This window comes from Gracilinanus agilis, chromosome 2 (assembly GCF_016433145.1).
Source record: "Gracilinanus agilis isolate LMUSP501 chromosome 2, AgileGrace, whole genome shotgun sequence".
In the NCBI taxonomy this organism is placed as follows: Eukaryota; Metazoa; Chordata; class Mammalia; order Didelphimorphia; family Didelphidae; genus Gracilinanus; species Gracilinanus agilis.
The window spans coordinates 466,607,582-466,634,199 of record NC_058131.1 but is presented as its reverse complement, the minus strand read 5'-3'; the positions used below and the strand labels follow the sequence as shown (position 1 = coordinate 466,634,199).

The window sequence follows — 26,618 nt, the reverse complement described above, 5'->3', positions numbered from 1 at the left end:
AAATTGTTTTCTCAGAACCATTTTGCCTTCCTTCTAAGTTATTACTGATGTACATTTGTTCTAAAAATATATTTAAGTGCTTGATATACATAAATAGTTCTGATTTGAGGAGTAGAGACAACTACCACTGGGAGGCACAGAGATAGTTAAGAATTGCTTGTCTCTGCCTTCATGCAATTATTTATTTCATTTATTTTAATATTATTAGCCAACCTATATCTCTTTAAGTTTTGTGCAAAGCATCTATTAGCTTATTTGATCCTTACAATAAACTGGTGAGGTAGGTATCAAGAGGTATTATTATTTCCATTTTACACATGAGGAAGCTAGACGTCAAAGAAGGTAACTAGTTGTAGAAGTAATAATTGTCAGAGGCATAATCTGAATGCACATCTCTCTGTACTCCAGGCCCATTTCTTCTGCTTTTTTTCTTAAATTATTAATGTTTTGGGTGTTGACAGATCATTTTAATATTTACCATAATAGAAATATAGTTTAATAACTTTTTGAAAGTATACATTTAATTGTTGGCTTCATTGGCTGCTAAATGTGGGCTTAGATCTTATGCCAGATTCCAGGTCTGTTCTTTCTGGTAAATAGAAGTTCAAAAGGTTATCTGAAGGAAGGGAGAAGCTGAGTGAAGATTTCTCTCTTCAGTAGTGTATTTTGAAGACCATGTTGTAAGCAAGAAGGTTATATAATTCCTCTTATGAGCCAGGTGTTTTTAAAAATAAAGTCAAGTAGCTTTCTTGCCAATGAGGAAACTTCTTTTATAAATAATATTATAACATTTAGATTGCTCATGTTTATTCAGTCAGTCAACAAGCATTTATTAAGCCTTTACTATGTGTCAGGCACTGTACCCAGTGTGATATAAAAATATATGTGACCTTTTGTAAATTATCAGATACATTCTTAGATGAGGGAGCTATAACATTGAAATATTATCAGAATAGGATGTGGAAGGGAGCATACTAAATGGAGCCATCAGGTTATAGTTTTCTTTTTTGTCCCATTGGGTGAGAGAAAATTAATGTTTCTTCATTGAAAAAAAAACTAAAAAAAAATTTTAAAGGCTTGTAACCTTAAATAAGAGAATTAAATTTCCTTTTAAAGCCAAGTGCCATTACCTAGTTCTTGTGAAACATGGTAATGCTGATTCATTGATTAGAGGTTTCGGTCATGTCTTATTTAATGAAAATTAAATGACAAAGTTAAAGACAGAAATTTGGAGCCAACTTCCCATTGAAACTATATGAATTACCAAAATGATCAATACAAAGGGTATTGTAAATTTGAATAGGGGCAGCTAGGTGTCTAGAGCTTGAGGCTTGGAGTTGGGAAGATCTGGGTTCAAATATGGCCTTAGACACTGTCTAGCTGTGTAACACTGGCCAAATCACTTAAGCTCAGTTCCTTAGCCCTTACTGCTCTTCTGCTTTAGAAATCAATTCTAAAAAAAGGGAAGGATTTTTAAAAATTGATTAATTCCTTTTCTGTCTTGCAAAAAAATTGTATTGACTTCTCATTTTTTCCAGTGCTTAGCATGAATGCTTAGTATATGGTAGGATATTAATATTTGCTGATTAGTTGATATCTCTAAGATATATCTGTGTTCTTTTTTAGCAAGGAGCTCTATCATTCATCTCAAACTTTGTGATCTGTTAGAGTGAGGGAAGAGAGTGGAGGTAGAGTTTAACTGATGAAGGAATTTTGCAGCAAATCTTGGAAATTGAGGATGGGGCACTTTAAGTGTGAATACTTCAGTCTCAGGAACTTTTAGTCACTTTCCTTTCTGGGCAGAAAATATGTGAGGGGCAATGATTAGAATTAGGAAGAGGGAGGAAGTTTCTATGAGTACCATTCTCTCAGCCTCCTAACCAAGACTCAGCAACATCTCAGGTTAGTATTTCAAATAACTTTTCGTCTTGCACAGACAACCACAATGAGGGGTATGATTGATCAACCTTCTTGGAAAGGACACCGTCCTTGGTAACTCCATTATTGAGAGTGAATAGGATACTGGACTTGGAAAGTCCTGGGTTCAAATCTCTCTTCAGACACTTATTAGCTCTGTGACCCTGGGCCACTCACCTAACTTCACAATGTCTCAGATGGCCCATCTAAATTGGAAGGTGGACTCTATGGCTTCTAAAATCCCTTCCAGCTTTAAATCTATGATCCTATAATCTACAGGCAGCTAGCAATGGGTAGAGCACCAGGCCTGAAGTTAGGAACTCATCTTTCTGAGTTCAAATCAATCCTCAGACACTTACTATTAGTAAGTCACCTGGGCAAGTTGCTTAACTTGGCTAAATTTTCTTATCTGCAAAATAAGCTGGAGGAAAAAATGGCCAACCACTCTAGTGCCTTTGTCAAGAAAACCCCAAATGTATCTTTGATCATTAAATGATTTACCACAATTCCAAAGGACTCATGGTGAAAGATACTATCAGCCTCTAGGCAGAGAATTGATACAGATTGAAATATTTTTAAAACCTCCTTTCTTTTTCTTTTAACTTTTTCTTGGAACATAGTTAATATAGAAATTATTTTTGTATAATTATACATATTTGTAACAGGCGCAGCTTTTCCTTTTTCCTTATCATTGGGTGGGGGAAATGAGTAGAAAAAGAGAGAGAAATTGGAGCTAAAAAATTAAAAATAACATCTGTCCTTTAAAAAATAAAAATAAACTCCAAATGGGGTCATGAAGAATCAGATATTATTAAAAAATGTCTTAACAACAAAATGATCTACAAACTTATCAAAAATAGAGATAATAAGTTACAGGTATTTGAAGAAGATTATTGAATTGAATATGATCTTAGAGGTCATCTAGTCTGAACCTTTATTTTTACAGAATAGGAAAATGAGACTCAAAGAGGTGCTTTTCAGTTATCAGGGAGGAACTCTTTGCTAGAGTAAAAATGTTGGGAATCATATGTGGAAATGTTTACCTTTCTAGAGCTTGTGATATAGACAGGAAGGAAATATGGATCTAGTTTGACATGTCCATAGATTTCAGGAAAGCAGATTTCAAAGGGTTTTGAGGAAGGATAGATAGGATAACCATGAACTATATAATTCTACAAGGGAAGTCAACTCAGGGAAGATGAAAAACGATGAGGAAGTAAATGATAAAGATACAAAAGGAAACAATTTCACTTTGGAGTTTAAAAAAATGGGACTAGACTGAAAAGACTAACATGGATGCCCAGGGAACTCACTCAACAACTTAGCTTGGAAAAGAAAGAAATTTAGAGAATAGATACAAAGGCAAGTAAAAAAGAATCAATATGAGGATGTAGCACAATCCCAGAAAAGTCCTGATTAATGCTAAAGCACAAAATGGGAAGAGGCTGTCAGTGAAAGCTGAGTGATTAAGTGTCTTTCCCATGGTCACACAGCTAGTAAGTATCTGAGGCCAGATTTCAACTTAAATCTTCCTGACTTTGTCCAATATTCTATGCCCTGTGCTACAGAGCTGCCACTTTTTTTGCAAGGTAATAGATAACTGACAAGAAAAGAAAGAAATACTCGTTTTCTACTTTGCTTATGTTTTTTCTCCCAAGGAGAAATAATTGTTGCATTGGAAGGAACAAAATAAAAATGGTTATAATGAGTTGATAAGCAAGATGGATAGCAAGAGAACACCCACTTACCTTTTTATTCTAGTATTTAGCCCAGACAAACTTAGGTCCAGAAAGAACTGGCATGTGTAATTACTGAACCATGTCTATAATAGCCGAAGTTTTTCAGAAAACAGGAGCAATATTTCAAGATTGGAGAAGGGCAAAGGTTATCCTCATTTTCAGAAAACATGAGAGTACCACAAAGTTTGAACAGTCTAGGCCAGAGAGTTTGACTTCAATTTGTAGGTAGTCTAAAAAAGATCATTAAAGAAAGATTTGGCCACTGTCTAGAAAGGAAGGAAATGACTGCAAAGAACCAACATGGCAAAATCAAGAATAACCTCATTTCATTTTTTGACAGGATTATTTAATTGTTAGATAAGGAACCTAACTTATAGTTGGGGTCTGTGGAATGCTTGAATTCCATTTAGGGCAGCCACTTTTATTCAATGTATTTTATTCAGATTTGTAACCTTGAGGGTCATGTACCTCTTTAGGTAATTGTTTCAAAATAAGGGAGTTCCACTGGCCAACCAGGTTCAGACAGTGGTCACTACGTGGCCTGAAGAGGAGTCATATATAAGAAATTCTGTCAATCAGTTTCAAACGGTGGTCATTACTTTCTTCACCCTAAATTTTTGCAATTCTCTTCCTGCCACAAAAGTGTACCTGGGTTTTAGCATAGCTTTTACTCAAGCTCCTGTCTGATTTTTAAAATTCTTATCTTCTGTCTTACAGAAGAGCAGTAAGGGCTAGACAATGGGGGTGTGAAGTAAGTTGATCAGGGTCATACAATGAGAGTGTCGGAGGCTAGATTTGAAGCCAAGACCTCCCACCTCCAGGTCTGGTTCTTCATTGGTTGAGCCACCTGACTGCCTCTCAGCTTCTATTCTTATAGAAATGTTGGAGTGATGTAGACTAGCTGGTACACAATAAAATGGTTTCAGAACTGTTTAGATAGACTTAGAGAGTAGTTGTTGTTTTGAGATTTATTATTTTTATTCTGGGACATGAGCATTCCCCAAGAGAGCATTTTTATACGCACAGAACACATGAAAAAGGATTCTGTGTGAAAAGGAATTGGAATCAGAAATGGAATGTAACTTGTAATTCTTTCCCATTTTTTCAACTTTTGGACTTTTTCAGCCTTAGATTGACCACAGTCTAAGTATGCTGTAGCTATTTCTCTAAATCTATCAACATTGTATGAATACAAGTGGAGCACACTGGTGGTCCATCAATTATCCTTTGTCTTTGAACATGGTTGATTCATCTTCTCTATTCATACATCTCTCTGATGTAAAATATCCTTTTCATCATTATTTGTTGATTATATATTGCAGCTAATTTATACCTATCTTGCCCCCTTCCTGTTGTTCTCTAGGCAATCCAGAACTTTCTTTGGAAACTCAGGTATTCTGTGACTTAGAGTTGAGCATTATTACCATAAGAATACTGGTATTAAAAAGATGGACCTTCATTCCCCTGTGACTTAGATATTTTCTGAAGATCTTGTGAAATATCAGTTCAAAATTAGGTTTTCAAAATGGAATTCTCACTTTGTTTTCAAAATTATCAGTTCCTTTTTTATGTAATTTTTCAATTGCCTTACCCCTCTGCCACAGACATATAGTTTGTAATAACTAACTCAATGAGGACAAAAGTAATCAGTACATACAATATCTTGAGATTGGAATGTAACCCCATATAAGCTCTTCATACCAATTAATTTTCCTGTAAGAATACTTTGGGCACAAAAGTTGAAATACCAGTTTTGGCTGCAAAACATGTCAGATTCTGATGTCATGTGGTTGACATAAATGTGACCTAACTGATTTTTCAAGTCCTATTTGGTTTGACACAATTAAATTAAATATTTGGTTCTTTTAACACTGCCCTAAATAAGTAATATGAAGATCTTGCCCTCTGTCATCCACAAAGGAGTTGAAGAATCAGTGCCAGAGACAAGAATGTACTTCTAGGCCTATTTTTTCTGTTCTGTTTACATTTTTCAAATCATAACCTTCTTTAATTTTAAAAATTTAAGTATATTTAAAACCTTAAAATGTTATCATGTATGATGTTTCCATGTTTGTTCATTTCTTTTAAATGAAAAAAAGCATATAAAATAATTTTTAAAAATGTAAAGTTTTTGAAAATCTTACACTAAAATTTAAAGATGCTCCTGTAAGAATCTGCTGTCATGCTTTGTCATGACAAGGAGATGGCTTGGTTTTCAATGGCTGTGGCAATATTTTAACACAGGGGTTCTTAATAATGGCTGACATTTGTATAGCACTATAAAATTTCGAGAATGTCTTATAAATATTATTCCATTTGATCCTTACAACAACCCCCTGGAGTAGGTGCTTTTGTTACCTCAATTTTACAGATGAGGAAACTGAAATTAAGAGATATTTAGTGACTTGCCATATAGTTAGTAAGTCTCTGAGGCAGGAATTGAATTCTAGTTTTTCAGTGCTCTACATCCATCATGCTAAAGATTCTTAACCTTTTTTTTGAATCCCTGTCACTTTTGGCAATTTGGTGAAGCCTGTGGACCCTTTCTCAGAACATGTCTTAAAAATGCATAAAATAAAATGTACAAGATTACTAGCAGTCATTGGTACAAAATAAATGTTTTTCAAGTTTTTCAGAATCTCTTGGAGTAAAATATGATAGAAAGAGCTATGTTTGAGTTGAGGTTTTCCACCATTATCATACAGGCTGTTCTTCCACAATAACAAACGACCATTTGAGAAATGTGGGAGGACATCTCAGAATTGGCTAACTCATAGTTTGTCCATTGATTTTGAGGTCTGAACTTCTAGGATGCTATTGTGGCTTCCACTGATCTTTGGACTAAATGACCTATGGAGTCCTTTTCAGCTCTAAATCTATGATGCTATCATCCCAAAGTTACCAATGATCTCTAAGTTATCAAATCCAATGGCCTTTTCTCAATCAACATTCTCTACAACCTTTATGAAGCCTGTCGATATCTCTCTCTTCTCCTTGATACCATTTTTTTCTCTAGGTTTGCAGGACACCACTCTCTCCTCATTCTCCTCCTGTTTATCTATCTGACTGCTCCTTCTCTGTCTCCTTTGCTGGATCCTCTTCTAGAGCACCTCCTCCAATTAGAGAATTCCTCAGGGTTCTGTCCTGGGCTCTTCTCTATATATACTCTAGGCTTCACTTGATCTCATCAGCTCCCATATATTCAATACGCTCTCCATGCTAATAATTCTCTGATCTTCTATCCTGTTCCAAATTCTCTTCTGTCTTTAACTCTCCCAATTCCAGTTGCCTTTCGGAAATCTCAAACTGGATGTCCAATAGACATCTCAATATGTCTGAAACAAAATTCATTATCTTTCCCCTTAAATCCTCTTTCCAACCTTCCCTATTACTATAGAGGGCAATATAATCCTCTCAATCCCCTAGATTCACAACCTAGGAGCCATCCTTGTTTCCTCACTATTAACTCCATATCCAAGCTATTTCAAAGACCTGTTGATTTCACCTTTGGAACATCTCATATATATTCCCTTTTCTTCTCTGATGCTGCCACCATCCTGCTTCCAGTCCTCATCACCTCACTTGGATTACTTCTACAACTTGCTGGTGGCTCTGCCTGCCTTGAGTTTCCCCACACTGTAACCCATTCTCCACTCAGCTATTAACATGTTTTTCCTAAAGCACAAATCTGATTATGTTAGCACTACCCCCCACTCAAAAAAAAAAAAACCCAAACTCTAGTGGCTCCCTATCACTTTCAGGATCAAATATAAAATGCTCTGTTTAGCATTCAAAGTCCTTCATAAACTAAACCCCTATTACATTTCCAATCTTCTTATACATTACCTCCTTCCACATACTCTTATATTCAGTGACATTAACTTCCTTGCTAGTCATCCCCTGCTACCACTCAATCTCTGGCAAAGGACAAGACTGACTGATAGTGTGGCAGCTGCCACTACTTTGACTAAATTGCTCCAGGGACCAGAAGGCCAGCTCTTTTTCTGTCCTTGCCCTTGCCCTAGAGCTGTGTTGGCAAACCTATGTTACACATGTGCTAGAGGGAGCTCTCATCATATACCTCTCTCTTTCTGTGGAAAGGCAGGGGTGAGGGGGCTCACATGTGGCATGAGCATTGCAGTTTGGGCACTCAGTCAGTCTCTAATAGGTTCACCATCACAGCCCTAGAGTATTGTTGCTGTAGCTTTCACAGGATCTGAAGGAATAAATAGGTGTGTGGAAAAGGGGTGCTGCTGCTTATACATCATGGGAAGTGGACACAGATGCTGTTGGTGACTCAAGTTATTTTACTCCCATCTCACCCTTTCTTGATGCCTCAGATGGCTTTGCTGCAGACATGTTCTTTAGTTAAGAAAGGAGATTAAATGAAATTCAGTGTCACCACCTGGGTCATTTGTGAGAGGCCATGTGGTATAGTGGTCTGGTGTGGAGACAAAAACAACTGTATTTGAATACCACTTAGTACTTATTAGCTCTATCCCTGGGCAAAACATTGAAGCTCTCTAAGCTTAGTAAAGTTCCTTTATCTATAAAATGGAAGTAATAATAGCATTTACCTACAGGATTATTTTAAAGTCAAAGGAGATTATGTATGGACCTTTGCAGACTTTTAAGTGCATTATAAAAACCAGTATGTTGTTACTCATAATCATCATCATTATCACCATCGTTATTATGGTCTCATTCTTTCTGAAGGGATTCAAATAGAAATGATACTAAGACAAGTTGCTGACTTCCAATTCTTCTTTCATATTTAATGTTCTATTTGCTGGTGTAGACGTGGATAAAATACCTGCTTTTTATAGCTGAATAGAAGTATTAGGACATAAACTCATCCTTGATAGTCTCACTAAATGCATCTTTGACATAATTCTCATAATAGGCAAGATTAATAGATATCAAAAGCTGTGTATTGTGTTTCCATATGATTTTGATCTCCTTCCCTGAGTGTCAGTATTTAAAATTTTTTTCTTTTCATTATAGCTTGAAGATGGTGACTATTTAATATGTTCTTGAAATGGTTGAATGGGAGAAATTTTTTTGTTTTTCAGAGAAAACTCCAATATGGAGTTGGTGTCTAAAACATATAAATGATTAATGGATGTAGATAGGTAAATATATGTCTATCACTATGTAGATATATGTCTCTAGTTTGTCATCCATAAAGAAGTGATAGGTGCAGAATTGTGTTAGAAACTTTGGAATATTCAGTAAAGGCAGTGTAAATGGCACAGTGTTTTAGGGCAGTTTGTTCAGTAATTCCTGAATAGATAACATGTTGTTTCTTATACACTTAGGGCTTTTGACACACCTTTTTTTTTTTTTTTTTTTTTTTTTTTTTGCTCCTCAGCCAAAATTGTATTTGTTGTAAGCGTTTATAGATTTTTTTTATGATACAGGCTTTGAGTGTCAGTCAGCCAATAAACTTTGTATAAATCACATAAACATGTAATTAGCCTATATTTGAAAAGATCACTGGTATTTTCATCCTTTGGTAATAGATGCCTTCTGTTAAGAAAGGAGAAATCAGGCTTACCTCTGAGAGGAAGCTGGTAAAGTGCCTATTAATAATTAATGCACTACTGCAAGGCATTTGAGACAATAACAATGGATCTTATGTAGCCCAACCACTTTTTAGTTTTCTTGAGAAGCTAGAATTTCAGTCACCTCCTTTGACATTACTAATCTATCATTATTATTGTTGTTTTTAGTGCTGTTCTTATATTTATTAGTCTGGCACATAATATCTTGTTTTGTAGATGACACCAACAACAAATTGTGTTGAATTGTGACGGTCTCAAATGATTAGCGCCATTATGGAAAAACAGCTACAATGTCATAAATATAAATCTTTGCAGTAACAAAGGAAGCACTCTGTGTGTATATATTTTATTCCTAAAGAATGACAATGTATTTTTATATATTTGAAGTAGTTTATTGTTCATATGCTTCTTTACAAATCCATTGCAGAAATACTTGTTACATATTTCTTTTCTTCATTCATCTTCCAATGTACAGCAACTCTCCAGAGAGACAGAATCTTCAAGCATTTTACTCGGAAGCGTCAGAGAGCAATGCGAAGACGAGTTCATCAAATTAATGGACATAAGTTTATGGCAACATATCTGAGACAACCTACCTACTGCTCACATTGCAAGGAGTTCATATGGTATGATTCCTTCACATCTTCTTGCTACCTTTTCCCTATCAGTTATGATTTTATAGAATTAGCTCTTTATTTCGCTTAATTGTATGATACAATGATAGCATGATTAATTGAAGGGGGTTTTGGTGACCTGAGGATTTCATTTTAGTCATTAGTGTCAAACTATTGTCTTCTCAGATCTTTTGCCAGCAAACAAGTATCAGAACTTCTTAGTGGAAGTTTCTCCTTCCTTCCTTCCCCCTCCCTCTTTCCCTCCCTCCCTTTCTACATTTCTTCATTCCCTCCTTCCTCACTTCTTCCCTCCCCCTCTCTTCCCTATCCCCCTTCTCTCTCTTCACTTCCCAAAGAAGTCTGATTTTTTTTAATTTTTCTTTTATGGGATGTTTAGAGTACCTTATTGTAAAATACAAGTTAAGTATTTGATCATTGGCTATATGTAAGTCAAAAATAAAATATCTCTACACTTCTAGTCTTTTGTGTGTTATCTGTAGGCTTTCACATTGTTTTCACAAACTTCACAAAATACTACACATATATTTTATACATTTATTTTATACATTTACATATATTTTATACATTTCTGAGTCTAAACTTTTTGTACATCATTTTCTGGCCTTCATGTATTGTCTGTGGCTTTCAAAAACTCCCCCCAAATTCCCTTTTAATTTCTTATGCTAACCTGCAATATAGTGAAACCACGATGGGGAAAGTCTCAGTGTAGAAGGGATATCTGTGAAGGGAGTCTATGAACAATTTGTTATTGATTATAGTAGGCAGAAAGAATTATAGCCATCTTTCAATTCATATTGTGATGCAGAATCAGCTCAGAGTCAGAAATACCTGGATTCAAGTCCCATCTCTGACATTACTAGCTTTGCAATCCTAGGAACATTACTTAATTTCTCAGTGCAACTTTTAGATAATTAAGTTGTAAATGGAGATTCTTCCCCAGGACTTCTCTTAACTAATGAAATCACTAGACTAGATAAAAAAAATATTCTATGTAATTTTAACCTTTATCAACAGTCATACTCTAATCTCTAGCAAATGTTTTGGTGTTTCTGTTAAGAAGTAAAAAGATTATAAATTATCTCTGGGAAGGCATCTCTACTCATCACAACTCAAGGGTGTTTTGAAGGCAAATCTTCCTTGTAAATCAGCTGAGCTCACAGAGTTCTCTTTAATGAGTTACTGCCTTCTAAGCACAGGTATAGAAAATAACAAAAAAAAACCCAGCCAGAGAGAGAGAGAGCATGAATATATGCATATATTTTTCTGTTCATATATATCTTTCTGCTCAAATATGTGGTACAGCAAAAAGACTGTGGGTCATTGCCTAGAGTAAGTAGGAACAATTAAGAAATTTGCCAGAGACCTATTTAGGTGTTTCTCCCCAAATCTAGTGATTTAATAATAACAATAATTAACACTCATATAGCAGTTTACAATTTATAATGCACTTTGCTTATGTTATCTTTTTTGCTTCTCACAACAACCCTTGGAAGGGTAGGTGCTATTATTCTCCCCACTTTTTAGATGAGGAGACTGAAGCACACAGAGGTTAAATGAGTTGCCTATACACAATTATTAAGAATTGATTAGGGGGGCAGCTGGGTAGCTCAGTGGAGTGAGAGTCAGGCCTAGAGACAGGAGGTCCTAGGTTCAAACCCGGCCTCAGCCACTTCCCAGCTGTGTGACCCTGGGTAAGTCACTTGACCCCCATTGCCCACCCTTACCACTCTTCCACCTATGAGACAATACACCGAAGTATAAGGGTTAAAAAAAAAAAATAAAAATAAAATTAAAAAAAAAAAAAAGAATTGATTAGGATTTGAACTAAGATCTTCCAGTGCCAAGTCCAGCACATTCTCCTTTCTATCCTCTAGCTGCCTCATTTTTAAAGGCTCATGCCCTTAGTCATGAGCACCAATGAGAAAGTTATAATCTATTTTAATTTTCACGTGTATTCTTGACTTAAATTTGGGGACAGCAATTGGTTGGGTCAAGTTAGCATTTTCAAACATTAACTTTTGTAATGAGCATACCAGATCTGGACAAGAGTAGCAAGGTATAATGAATGACACTATTCCTATACCAGGAGTTAGGAGAGTTTGGGAATCAAATTCTACCCTGATCAACTTTCTGACCATAAGCAAGTCAATTACTCTCTGAAAGCTTTTTTCCTCATCTGTAAAATGATGTTAATAATACCTACTTCACAGTGTGGTGAGAATAAAGCAAGCTGTGGAATACCAAGAAGGGACATTTGTAAAGAGCTTTGCTGTTTACAAACTTTTTTATAATCAGTATCTCATTTAATCATCATAAGTATTATTCTCTCCATTTTTAAGATGTATAAAGAGAAAAGATGCAAGATCACATAGCTTGGAATTGAACTCAGTTTATCTGCTCTTATCATTTACACTGTGCTGTTATTTTTAGTAAATATTATCCTTCATAGTAGAATGCTAGTCAATTTATTAATTATTTTTCCTTCAGAAGAACATTATCTACTAATTAGATTTTAATCTTTTTTAAATTCAACAAATATTTAAGTTTTTGTTTTTGTTGTTGTTCGGTCATGGGCAAAGATACTGGAATGCTTTGTCATTTCTTTCTCCAGTTCTTTTTATAGATGAGGAAACTGAGGCAAATGAAGACAATCATGGATTTTATCCATATGGATGAAATATTCATGGCCACAGACCCTTAGTCATGGGCAGCTGTCTTGAGAATCTAGGCTAGTGGCCACATACAGACAAGGAACTGGGTATAAATGGGTCAGCTTGAAAATATTGACATTACTAGAAAAACAATGAAGCTTTACTGGTGATAGAGATTAAATATACATAGGTAAGCATTCCATATTTGGAGGAATTCAAATACATGACCATTTCTTATAGGAAATAAAAGATTTTCCTGAAGTTTATCTGTCTAAACATACATATACCCTTATGTGAGTCATAGCTTAAGAATAAGAGTTACATTAGGAGGCTAAATTCTTCTTTTCTGCTTTTTCCTTTGAAGACCCTAAGAGCGTAGTGCCATGAGAGAAAGAAACTGCCTCCATTTGTTTATTATTTGGGAAAGCTAGAAAGGAAATATGAAAGAGAAGACTGAGACCTACCTATATGCATCAATAATAGTCTATTTCTATGAGAATTGTGGCTTTGGTATTTTATAGAGGTATATTTTGAAATCTAATTACAAAAATTCATTACGATAGTTTGGTTATTTTCTCCTTTAGTTCCTAGTTTCTTTGTAAAAGGGTTTCAAACACTAACACAGGAATCGAATCATGTAGTTGTGGTGGTTGCCAAAGGATTATGAATCTTTTGAAATAATTAGAAAAAATTTAGATTGCATCTAATTCTTTTAGGTATGTAATGATTACTGCCAATATTTCTGACTGATCATATTTTTTTTCATCTTGAACAGGGGATTATTTGGGAAACAGGGATATCAATGCCAAGGTAAGGGAACAACATAAAAAATTCCTATGTTAAAAACAGTGCCAAGAAAAAAATTTAAAAAAAAACAATGCCAAGAGAAAAATAATATTTTAAATATTTCCATTTTTAATGGTAAGCAAAATATTATATCTTAAATTAAAACCTAAATATTTCTATGTCCTGAAATTTGGTTAGTTAGCCCTTCCTCTTCTTCAACTCTTTAAACTTTAGTTTCCTCACCTGAAAAATATACATCTTTTTGAATCTTTTGTAGTTCTAATAGCTAAAAGGATTCTAAGGGCTAGCAAAGATTCTATTTTGCTTATTTAATTTTTTTATTTTTTCTTGGATAGCAAATGAAAGGGAAATTTCAATATTCAAGAATCATGAGCCAGGATGCCTATCATTATAATGTTCAGAACTTTATAATGGTTTTTATTTTTTCTGAATTTAATGAGAAATAGGAAGAGGAAAAGAAGACAGTCAGACAGACTACAAAATAGAATTAAAAAGAGGATTATATGTGAGACCACAAATCATTTTTAAGTATAGCTTGCCTTTAAAAATTTGTGTGATAAAAAATAAATTCAAAATGTTACTTTCTAAGCTGTCCTACTTTCTTGCTCACTGAACTTCATTCTGTTCTCTTCTGTGCATTTTAAAAGATACTTCAATAACCTGCTTTTGTTTCTCCTTTTTCTCTCCCTCTCTTTCTCTCATTATATGATAGGTCTCAAGGTTTGTTTTTTTTTTTAAGCTACCACAAGCCACTGTATGTAGAATACAGCTCTACAATATACTTCTATCTCAAAGATACATGTTTGGCTTTTATTGTCCTTGTTAGTGGTTATACTAATATAAATACCACATATATAGTGGTATACTATATACAAGAACAGGAAATATAAGTACATTTTCAAGTCAGTGTTCTAAAATTTTTTCAGAAGATATGAGATGATTTCAAGGTAAAGGAAGATTATTGAATTTTATCCATGGATTAATTTAATTATTGTTCTAAGATCCAAACTAACTAGTAGCAATAAAGAAAAGGTAGAATGAATATCATGAGTCTCCCCACTTAGTTTTATTGAATCATTCTGAGTTAGCTAGAACTAGAGATTAAGATTTTTCTGGGGCAGCTAGTAGCTAACTAGAGTACCTGGCCTGGAATTAGGAAGATCTGAGTTAAAAACTGATCTCAGACATTTATTAGCTATTTAGCCCTGGAAAACCATGTTTGCTTCAGTTTGTTCACATATAAAATTATCTGCAGAAGGAAATGGCAGGCCACTCTGGTGTACTTATAAAGAAAACCCCAAATGAGATCAGAAAGAGTAAAATACAACTGAATAATAATATTTTTTCTAACAAGACTTTAAAAGATGAACTGGATTAGGGAAACTTGAACGCAAGGAGGCCAATTTGGGAATTATGGTGCTGGAGAGGAGTAAGAAGGTCCTTCTAATACTAGTGTGATAACAGTGGAAATAGAAAAGAAAAGCTGCCATAGATATGATCTTATAGTCAAAAGTATCCAGATGAATTATTTTTATTTTGGGGAAAAGTTATTGTATTTTTTTATATCATCCTTATTTCCAAATTCATTCCTCCCCCTTTCTCTATCCAGTGAGCCAGCCTTTTATAATAAAGAACAACAAAAAAGAAAGAGAGAGAGAGAGAGAGAGAGAGAAAGCAGTTGAGCAAAACTAATCAACATTTAACCAAGTCTGATAGTATGTGTAATATTTCTTATTTTTGTTCTCTTACCTCTGTGAAGAGGTTATTGTTGTTTTTTTCCATTTGGTTCTGCTTACTTCACTATCAGTTCGTGTGAGTCTTCTCATTTTTCCCTGAATTCTCCCTCTTCACCATTTTTACAGCAAAATCATGTTCAGTTACATCTGCCTTCCATGACTTGTCAAGTTATTTCCCAGTCCAAAGGTTAACTACTTTGTTTTCAGCTCTTAACTATCACAGAAAGTGTGTCTATGAATGCTTTAGAATACATAAATCCTTTCTCTCTTTGACTTTTTGGGGGGTAGGGAGGAGAGGATTTTTAGGGATGTACCAGCTTATATTACCTCAAAAGATGATTATTAAATTTTCAGTGGGAGAACTTATATCTTGGAAGTCAACAAATACTACAAATTAAGACTTGGTGAATTGTTCTGTTGATTTCCAGACATAAAGTAGTGGAGAAAATGTTAATAATGCAGATTAAGCTTAAAAATGTGTTAAACATACATATTAGGGGAGAGACCCAGTTATTAAACATTTATCAGGACTATCCTGAGTATGTATCTATAGATGTGCTGATGATAGATTTTTCATTCAACTTTCTTGGCATTGTTTAGACAAAGCATTTCCTTACTCAGTGACCACTGTTAGTTGTGAATTTTGTAATGCATAATTTTTTTCTTTTAAATTTAGTCTGCACCTGTGTTGTTCATAAACGCTGTCATCATCTGATAGTTACTGCCTGTACTTGCCAAAATATAAATAAGGTGGATACAAAGGTAAGGAAAAAATTCTCTTAGCCAAGATTTATTGGACTTATACAGTCAAGTTGACTTTTCTTATAAATCCTAGTTATTCTTTCAATATTACCACTCACTTGGCTCTGCTTAATATAACTAAATATATTATTTGCTTGTCTACATTCTATGGATTGTCGTTACTTAGACTGATCTTCCACCCAAATTTATTGCCAGAGTTTGGAAAGCATGTTGCTGAGGTGAATTGTATAATAAATTCTTTATTTAGTTCTGTTCACCCAATTTTATTGGTAATAGCTACCTTTCTGATAACAAATAGCAAAGTCACTGTGGCCTCTTGGAAGTAATTCTGAACTTGGAGAGCAAAAAACTTGATTAGAATCCTAGATTCTTCATTAACTACTTGAATAAACCTTGGGAAAATTTACTTAACATCCTTGGACCTAAGTTTCCCCATTTGTAAAATGAAGGAATTACACTAGATTTCAGATCTAACTTTTATGATTCACTCTTATTATTTGTATTGACTTGTATAGCTAGGGCAAGCAGCTCTTCTTAAATCTAGAAGAGGTGAACAGATGGAGAGTTACTGATTTTTACAATTGACATGATTTTGTTAGGAAGTGTAATTCTTATTACGATTCTTATCTGCACCAAATACTATAATTAGACATATGAACCAGAACTTGAAGGAAGAAATTTAAAAGTTCAAGGGGAATATACCTAAATAAGTTTAAATTTTGCCATTTCTAAGCATGTTATTATTGCTCCCAAATCATATCATAATGCTTGTTTTGAGTTTCATCTTACTCTGGGGACAGTTTTTTGGGGGGAGGGGAATAATGCCAGCTATGGTTTTCCTTTCAGTTTGCTAAAACTCTCAATGCCAGGCAAAAACCCAAACAAAGCAACTAAAGAAGATGGAAGTGTTAATATATATTAAGGATTAATTCACTTTATGATGATAAAGAAAAAGTATTACCATCTGTTTTGCTGCTGCATCCCAAGGACCATGGGTCCTTTCCATCCAACTTGCACCTAAAACCTTCCATATGGATTGTCTCTCTTTAGAATTGTAAAGTCCTTGAGATTAAGAGGTGCCATTTTTTTCTATTTGCATCCCCAGTACATTGCACATAGTAAACATTTAACATATGTTTTCCCATTCCATTTCCTGGAATATATGCCCCAGATACCATTTATTGCTATGATTTCATTTTTTGAAGATAATATATGATACTTAAGTAGACTTTGCTATCTGTGAAGCCTTGGAAAAGTCATTTCTACCCTCTGGACCTCAATTATCTAATTTATAAAATGATAGGCAAATTATATATTGCATGATCTCTAATGCCCCTTGGAATTTTATTTTATTTTTATTTTTTAATTGATTAATTGATTAATTAAGAAAAATTTTCCATGGTTACATGATTCATGTTCTTTCCCTCACCTCCTCCCACTCCCTTCCCATAGCCAATGTGCAATTCCCCTTGGAATTTTAAATACTATTCTAAATACTTTTTCATGTAAATAATTACAGGGGGAAGCTAGGCAGCTCAGTGGATTGAGAGCCAGGCCTGGAGACAGGAAGTCCTGGGTTCAAATGTGGCTTAAGACCCTCCCTAGCTTTGTGAGTCATGGCAAGTCACTTTAATCTCAGTTGCCTAGCCCTTACCACTCTTCTGCATTGGAACCAATAGTAAGCATTGATTTTTAAGATAGAAAGTAAGGGTTTAAAAAATACTATAGGAGGAAATTTAATTCTGAAGCAAAATATTCTAAGTCTAGTAGGGGTAAAAAGAAAAAGAGACTAGTTGTAGTTGGAAAAAATTTTAAAGGAACACAATTACTTTTTAGTTAAGCAGTGAGTAGAGTAGAGATAATAGAATATTGCCATGTAAACCATAAGGATCTGCCAGACCCAAGTTACATTGTCATGACTGATTTTGTGGGGAGAGAGAGGAAACAGGGGATGGCTTGTTATTTTTTTATAAGTAAATGTTCACTTTAATGTTTAGTGAAATCACAACACCCATTGTACCTTTTATTTCTTGCAGAATTCTGAACAGAGATTTGGAATCAACATTCCCCACAAATTCAGTGTTCACAACTACAAAGTGCCCACATTCTGTGATCACTGTGGCTCCCTGCTTTGGGGAATAATGAGACAAGGACTGCAGTGTAAAAGTGAGAGACATTATTTACTTTTTTTTTAATCATTCCAAGCTGTGGGCTCTTGAGGTTCCAAAGAATTCAAAACTGGTCTCTGATGATTGGTTTTAAATATTTTGCAGAACTTTAAGAACTTCTTAATGGGTCTTGTCTTCCTATCAACTGGTATTAATTATAGTATAGCAGGCATGTTCAATAATATGTCTTAATAGCTGCTAGTAAATTAAAAATTGCTTTGAAGAAATCGCAAGTCAAATGTTGGAATAGATTTTAATGAGTTATTTGGAGAAGGGTAATAACTAGTGGTAGTTGAGAGTAAGAAGACAGAAATGGATGAGAGAGAAACTTGGGATTTATGTAGAGAAAGTAGGTTAATAGCTATAGATTTTATCATCAGGGACAGACAGGAATGAATATGAAGATAAATTAGATCAGAGTTTTGTTATGTATTTTTGGTCTATCTTTTGTCTTTGTTTTGGTTTTTGAATACTGAGCCTCCCCATCTCACCTAGGCTGGAAGGTCAGTGGTCACTTACGGGTGATTCCACTTAAGAGCTTTGACTAGAGCTTTGCTCTGTTTCAACCCAATGTTTTTCCTTTTCTAGATGTTCTCTGCCAGTGTGCTTGCTGACCCACAATTTTATTGCCTGTCTGTCTCCCTCTCCTTCTCCCCCCTCTTCCCTATGGTTGGTACTCATTGTGATAATATAGGAATTTGTCCATGGCCTTCCTTGACTATATACTTGTAAGAAATATTGATTTGAGGCAGCCTTAATCCTCTATGGACAAGTGAGAGAGCTCCTATTGTTATAATACATCAAGAACATTTGAAAGATCTTTCTGTAAAAAGTGTTTAATAAAGCAGGAGCAGAGCCATCATGTTCTGTCAAATGGGTGGTACAGCTTTTCCACAGCCAGTAATTTAGGAGTTATTTATCTTAAGTAATCACCCATAAAGAATTGCCTTCTCAGTCTGACTGGCTCAGAATATACCAACCCATCTTGAGCTACTTAAGGATAAAGCTAAAAAATTAATCATCTTAATCATAAAAATAACAACTCAACTTTTACTTAGTACCTGCTGTGTACCAGGCACTGTGCTATGTTACAAATCTTCCTCATTTTATTTTTACAACAACCCTTGGAGGTTGGCACTATTATTTATTATTTTTCTCACTTTACGGTTGAGGAAACTGAGGCAAACAGCGGTTAAGTGATATGCCCAGAGTCACACAGCTGGTGTCTGAGGTCATAGCTGAACTCAGGTCTTCCTGACACCAGATCTTTATCCACTCTTCCACCTTTGAATCCACGAGTAGGAGGCAAAGAAAAGAAGGCAGAAAGTAGGGATCTTAGTATAGTAATAGTTCTTTTTAACTGCCTAGATTTTTTTTCCAGTGACAAAAAGACCATAAAAAAGGACCTCAGATATCATCTAGTCTACTACTCAGTAACTCATTTTTTAAAGAACTTTTCTGATCCTAGGATACTTTTTTAATAATTCCTTCCTCTAGCATACAATATGGCAACCCAAGCCTAATCAGAAACTCTGTTTTTCAAAGCCAAGCTCTAAATCTGTAATCCAATAGGGCTTCATTTACCAGAGAGCCTAAAACAGAAGAGTGGAGTGTTTTTATTGGTAACATTGCTTTGCTACCTTTTTTGGCTCTTAGATTATTTTAATTTTGCTTAAACTAGAACAAAGCAGCAATGACTTTAAAAAGAAAAGCTATTTTTAAAAAAACAACCTTGATTATTTCTGTGAAGCTGTATGGAACCACAGCCTGAGAACCACAACCTCACAGGATGCCCTGACTATTGTGCAGCGTGTCTTTCCAGCCTCGACAATACCCAGAAGCAGCAGGTGTCATTATTCAGAGGTTTGCTGCCAGAGAGAATGTTTCCACTGTGTCCATTCAGCATGCTATTTAAGCTTTTTTGTTTCACTGATGACAAAATAGAAATAGTTAGGTAACATGGTTCCATTTCTTTTTATTTTAACTCACATTGTCCGTATTGTGAACTTTTAGGTCTTTATTTTGAGTCATGGAGAAGCTGACATAAAGTAGGGCAATAAAAACAACAATAATAATAGTAATAGCCAGCATTTCTAAAGAACCTACTATGTACCACGACACTATACTAAAATGTTTTACAATCATCTCATTTAGTGGATAAAGGATCATCTTAAGAGATGAGAACTTGTGGGTTCAAGTCTTGCTACTCGTACATATAATCTGGATGAGTTTAGGAAGAAAACTAACCTCTCAGTGCCTCTAGCAACTCTTTAAGATGCTGTTTTCCAGATGAATTATTGATCTGCATTGGTAGAGGGAGTTTCCATTCTGGGAGTTATCCACATTAGTTAAATCAATGATCTTTTCCTCCCCATCCCCAAAAATTTTGGATCAAAAGGATCACTGGAATATGTAAAATATATAATAAATGTAATATAATAGATAAAATATAAGCATAAATAGGCATGGTATATATAAATATATGTTGTACAGTTTGGGTAAGTATATGATATCATTGCCACAGAGAAAAATAGTCATGTTAAAGGTATTATTATCTCATATTTTCAGTTTCCTGTCTCTATAGAGAAGCACCAAGTAACATTAAGGTGACCCAAAAAACAGTTATAGTTCTTGTGATGAGTATATGTCACAGGATATGTGGGCTCTGTTTCAGTCCATCAGATCAAGAAAATTCTTTTTCATCCATTCATATTCTCTTTTTTTTTAATAAACAAGGTTCTAATTCTTCTTTCCCCAGTCTGTAAAATGAATGTACATAAAAGATGCCAAGCCAATGTGGCACCTAACTGTGGGGTGAATGCAGTGGAGTTGGCAAAGACCTTGGCAGGAATGGGTCTTCAACCTGGAAATATTTCTCCAGCTTCGGTGAGATTTTACTTCCTTTCATGGATTACCTTTATGGGTTCTATAAAAGTGGGAAACTTGAGTCAGAGTCCTCACCTCTAAAAAATTTAATCTTCCTGTTCAAAGCTGACCGGCCATTTCACTCTGTAAGTGAACTTCTTACCGTTAGTCAGGGATTAGCCTTTCTGCCCAGTTGTATGAACTTGTAGTTAAAACATACTACTTGTCTCTTATAGATAGAAATAAAGAGAAGAATTAAACAATAATTCAGGATGTAGTTAAAACAACATCAGGGTCAGCATTGGGGGAGGTGTTAGTCCCTGTGCTTATCCCTGACTTGCTATGTGGTCTGGGGAAAAATCTCAACCTTTCTGGGCCTCAGTTTCTTCATCTGTCCACTGATGGCTTAGATGATCTCTTGGGTCTATCATAGATTTAAAATTCTTTGATTCCATGATTCATGCCACATAGAGTTTTTTCTTAATATGCCATTTGAGGGCTTGCTATGGGAGGGTCTCATTGAGGAAAAGAATGAGCATTATTAATTGCCTATTATGAACTATGTTAAATGCTTTATAAATATGATCTCATTTGATCCTCACAATAACCATGAGAGGTAGGTGCTATTGTGATCTCCATTTTACAGTTGAGGAAACTGAGGTCAAGGTACTTTGTCCAAGAACACACAGCCAGTAAGTGTCTGAATCCAAATTTGAATTTGGATCTTCCTGACTCTAGATCCAGAGCTCTATCCATTGTGCCACCTAGCTACCTCTAAAGAAAAGTCAAATTCCATCTTGTATGACCTTGAATAAAACTATAATAAAAAAATATATAATAACAATATATAATATAATTATTATTACAACTAGAATTTGCATAACACTTTAAGGTTTTCAAAGAGTTTAATGTATTTTACTTATATATATTATTTACTTTTTACTTTTTATTTATTTTAAAATCTTTTTTAAAGATTTAAAAGATTTTTAAAAGATAAAAAAATATTTTATATTTTTTATTTTACATTTTTTTCTAGATGTTTACATAATACATTTTCTTTCCCTTCCTCTTCCATCCCCACTCCCAGAACTGACAAGCAATTCCACTGGGTTATACAAATGTTATCACTTGATACCCATTTCCATGTTATTCATTTTTTGTAATAGAGCAGTCTTTTGAAACCAAAACCCCAAATCATGAACCCATATAAAGTATTGTATTATAATATATAATAATGAATATTACAATATAATTATTATAACAATTAGAATTTGCATAACACAATTCCACTGGGTTATACAAATGTTATCCCTTGATACCTATTTCCATGTTATTCATTTTTGCAATAGAGCAATCTTTTGAAACCAAGACCCCAAATCATGTACCCATATAAACAAGTGATGTCATACATATATTATTTACATAAATTACATATACTTGATATACTTATATTTTCTGTATTCTGCATATATTACATATATGTATTTTATACATATATTATCCTTATGTTATATGTATGTATATATATATATAAACACATATACTAGAGGATATGACATTTCTCATTATATGTAATCCTCCTAACAACTCTGTGAGATAGTTACTATTATTGACCCCACTTAGATAAGGTAAACGAGGTCCACAGAGGGTTAAGGGATTTCTAGCCCATGGTTGAACAGCTAGCAGGTATCTCAGGAAGGATTTGAGTCTAGGTCTTCCAAGGCTCTGAGCCCAGTGGTCTGTACCATCTAGCAGCACTGGGGAAGGGTCCTTGTGGGGCCCCGTTTTTCTGCAAAATAAAGACATTCGACTGGATAAACTAAACTTCCTTATGAATCTCAGTCCTGTAATCCCTTGTAAATGTTAAGTAAATGACAACCTTCTTGGCTTATGATTGCTGAGGGCTCTGCAGGGTTAGGAAGGTAGCAGTAATCATGGCCAGGGCATCACAGAACAGAGATGTCATCTGCTGGTGCTGCTGTAGGTTCCTGAGAAGAATAGAACTGCATTCCAGTCTTAGGGAACAGCCAAAGCAATGGCTTGGAGAAAAGAGATGGAAAGTCTTGGCTTGCAAATGGCAAGTAGACTGTACTGGCCAGACAATTGTAGGGTGAATTAAGGAAAATGATGTGTACGAAAACTAGAAAGATAAGAGGATGCTAAGTTGTAAGTAGTTTTAAATGCCAAACAGATTGTTATATTTGACCTTAGAAATAATAAAGAGGAAGCCATTGGAGATTATTAAATGGAGGGATAGTATAATCAGACCTGCACTTGAGGAAAATCATTTTGGGAACTATGTTGATTGTAGATTGGAATGAAGAGTGGTTTATAGCAGAAAGACCAATTAGAATTAGTACAAAAGATAGCATGAGCCTAGAATTTCAGGGGTATGAGCCAAGATTTGAGAGAGATTCACAAGATAAAAGAAGAGCTCACCCACTCCCTCCCTACATACTTCTTCTTTGCAGGGGATCTTAAGGCAGAGCACACTACTTGCCCCATGGGAGAGTTGAAATAAGAGAACAAACCTGAAGCCACCTTTTCTTTTCATTGATCTGGCACCCTGCCTCCTGGACAAGAGAAGGACAAGAGGGATCACTCAGAATCATGCCAAAAATGCTAAGACCTTTCACTGTAGAGTTACCACATGGCCAGAAGCAGCCAGGGAGTTTTTCACCTCTTACAGGTCCAAATACTATGTCACACATGCAGTCTTTGGAAGCAGACAGGGACAGCCATCCGAACCAAATTACACCCAAAAGAATTGAAGCCTAAGGTATATAGTGTGATAGTAAGAGATGACCTAGCATTTAAATTAAGTTTTCTAGACTCAGAAAAAATGAACTGAGGTTACTGAAACCTTTGTCCTCCTTTTCCTCCTAATATCTGAAATTTATATAATGCTTTAGAGTTTACCAAAGACTTCTCTTTCCATTAACTCATTTGATGCTCATAATTACTCTGTGAGGTAGGCAGGCCAAGTATTGCTGTCAACATTTTACAGCTAATGAAAAAAACTTAAAAGAAGTTAACTAGCTTACCTAAGGTCACAGAGCTAGTATGGCAGAGCCCCACTACTATAATCTATAGATTTTTGAAAAATCATGAAGAAGTACTGTGAGACAGGCAACTGTCCCATCTTTCAAGAATGGAAATATGGTGGCTTGTGAGGGTAGTGTCCAGTAAACTTGACATCAACATAAGGCATCATTCTAGGATAGATTATTCATTAGTTGGTTTGTAAATGGATAGAAAAATTAAAGAGCACCAGGAGTCAGTAGGAATTCTCAAAGAACAAGTTATGCTAAAGTAAATTTAATTTTTTATAGTCATTAGACCTAATCAGGAGTATGGCACAAATATAGTATATCTAGATCTCAGCAAAGTTTTTGCATTACCTTTTCATATCCTTGTAGATGAGATGGAAAAAGTCATCTGCTACCTGACACTACAATTAAATGAATTCATATCTAGTTGAACTACTCTGTAATCAATTTTCTTTATCAGTACCACCATGGAATAGGTTTCTTTTGGATGCCAGATGAATCTGTCCTTGGCCTTATTCTGTTCAACATTTTTATTAACATCTTGGATGAAAACATAAAAAGCATGGTTATAAATTTTTCAGATGACTCAGAGTAAGGAAGGGTTAGTGAATATAATGGATGGCAGAATCATACTTTAAAAAAAAGATTTTACTAGGCTAGAAATAGGAGCCAAGTTCAATAAGATGAAATTAAACTGGAATGAAGGTAGAGAGACCCATATTTCAAGTTTTAGAAAATTGCCTACTTCTACCACTTCTGTAGAATTATAATGACAGAAGAAGATATTGAAAACATTAACATTATAGATGAAGGGATCCAGATATGGTTATTTGCAGTTAGTATGCATAAAAAATTCAATAGCTTCAACCAAATCTTTTTTAAAAAGACAACGAATGAGTTCAGCAAAGTTGAAAGCTACAAGATTTAAAAAAGCATTTTATTGTATACTAAAAAATAAACATTAAGAAAATATTAATAAACATAATTTATAAAAAAAATCCCTAAATATCTGGGAATTGATTCGCCTAAGGCATAGATAAAATCTTTCATGAAAAATATGGAGAGATAATAATAAATCTTGCTACCTCAGAATCGTCCCCATTATTTCTATCTCCATTTTGCCCTCCTAGCTCGTCCAATTAGTTTTCAAACTTGTTAATCCTATTGTACTCTTTTTGGACTCACTCTCCCAACTTGCCTGGGACAGACAGAATCTTCTCAGGAGTCTAGGTAGGGGTCTGCTGGTAAATGTTACTACAGGAAAGCAAACTACCTTCCTCTTATCAGAGGGGTGGTGACTTATCGATGTTGAACAAAGCAGACATAACCGTTGTGTTGATTTGTCTTATGTATAATATTTTGTTACCTGGAAGGGTTCTATCATGTTGTGGAGTCATTAGGAAATAATAGTACTTTTTTTAAATAAAAGGAGAATCATTAAAATGTTTATCTTTGAAAGTAAAATAAAAAAAAGTCAGTTCAAGTAGAAGAATGAAGAAAATTCCATTAGTAACTTCATGTTGGTTATGAAGTGTTGAGTTCTATTCTTGTATTTGTATCCCCATTACCACCACTATCACCTCCTCCCCTGACAAGAAATCAAATATGATTTAATTATTTTAATACACACACACACAATTCTAATCAGAGTTCTATTGGAAAATAGTAGTTAAATGTGCCTTTGGGTGAGGTGAGGATTGTATGATGCCATTTTATTTACTTAATTATTTGATTTCCAGATCATTACACAGAGAGCAAATTGCAAACTCCTCTTTACAGTTGTCAGTATATGATTCATTGACTAAAAGAGTCCAAATCCATAGACATAAAAAGGCTTTTGATCTACCAGGTGGTAGATTCTCTATTATACATACGGTACATATGAGAAACAATAAATCATCATTTAAGGGAGACGGAGGGAGGTAATGACTGTGATTGCTTTATAAGAAAAGGGTGCGAACTTGGTGGGAGTAACCGTGTTTAAGAGCTGGCTTAATGGCTGAACGCATTATCTGTTCAGATATTTCAAGGAGTTTTCAGATTTTGAAAACTTTAGTGCATGGCTGAGGCAGCTCCCCTAGGAAATGGCCACCAGGTGGCACTCTTGAAATCTGACATATACTCCCATACAAGACTGGATGCCAAGGTGCTGCCATGTACAGTTTCCAAGAAATCATAGAAATCCAGAGCTGGAAGGAACCTCAGATATCATCTAGTCCAACATCCCATCCAGAGCAAAAATCCCTTCTACAAATATCCTTGACATATGGAAATCTAACTTCTACCAGAACACTTTGAAAGATAGAAATCTCATCTATATTATGTATATGTATATATATACATATATATATACACACATACATGTATATATTCATTCAACAAATGATTTTTAAAAAGCAAGTTGTTACATCTATCTTTTCTCTTTACATCACCTACATTTTTCAGTGTAACCTCTGCTTTCCCCTCCTTTACCCCAAAAGTAATCCTTTATAAAAAAAAATTAAATTTATTAAAATTGAATTAGAAATTTAAAATAGTTCTCTAGGACTCCAAATATGGAAGAAATGACTTCCCATTTATCTTCTTTGAGGATGCTCTTGGACCTTAGCAGTTTAGTTTCAATTATTTTGTTGCTGTTTTCTTTTTTATAACCATGTGTATATCGCTTCCTTTGTTCTGTTTACTTGACTTTATAACAGTTAAAATGACTTCTCATGTTTTTCT

General features: G+C 34.7%; 1 protein-coding gene across 1 annotated transcript in view; it reads left to right on the top strand.

Moving 5' to 3' along the window:
- PRKCH (protein kinase C eta) overlaps positions 1 to 26,618 on the top strand; it is a 308,783-nt gene that overhangs the window by 144,036 nt on the left and 138,129 nt on the right. The window contains exons 3-7 of the mRNA XM_044664866.1: positions 9,696 to 9,846; positions 13,282 to 13,316; positions 15,726 to 15,811; positions 17,848 to 17,977; positions 20,738 to 20,865. Coding sequence (XP_044520801.1) covers positions 9,696 to 9,846; positions 13,282 to 13,316; positions 15,726 to 15,811; positions 17,848 to 17,977; positions 20,738 to 20,865 — 530 coding nt within the window. The remainder of the gene's footprint in view (positions 1 to 9,695; positions 9,847 to 13,281; positions 13,317 to 15,725; positions 15,812 to 17,847; positions 17,978 to 20,737; positions 20,866 to 26,618) is intronic.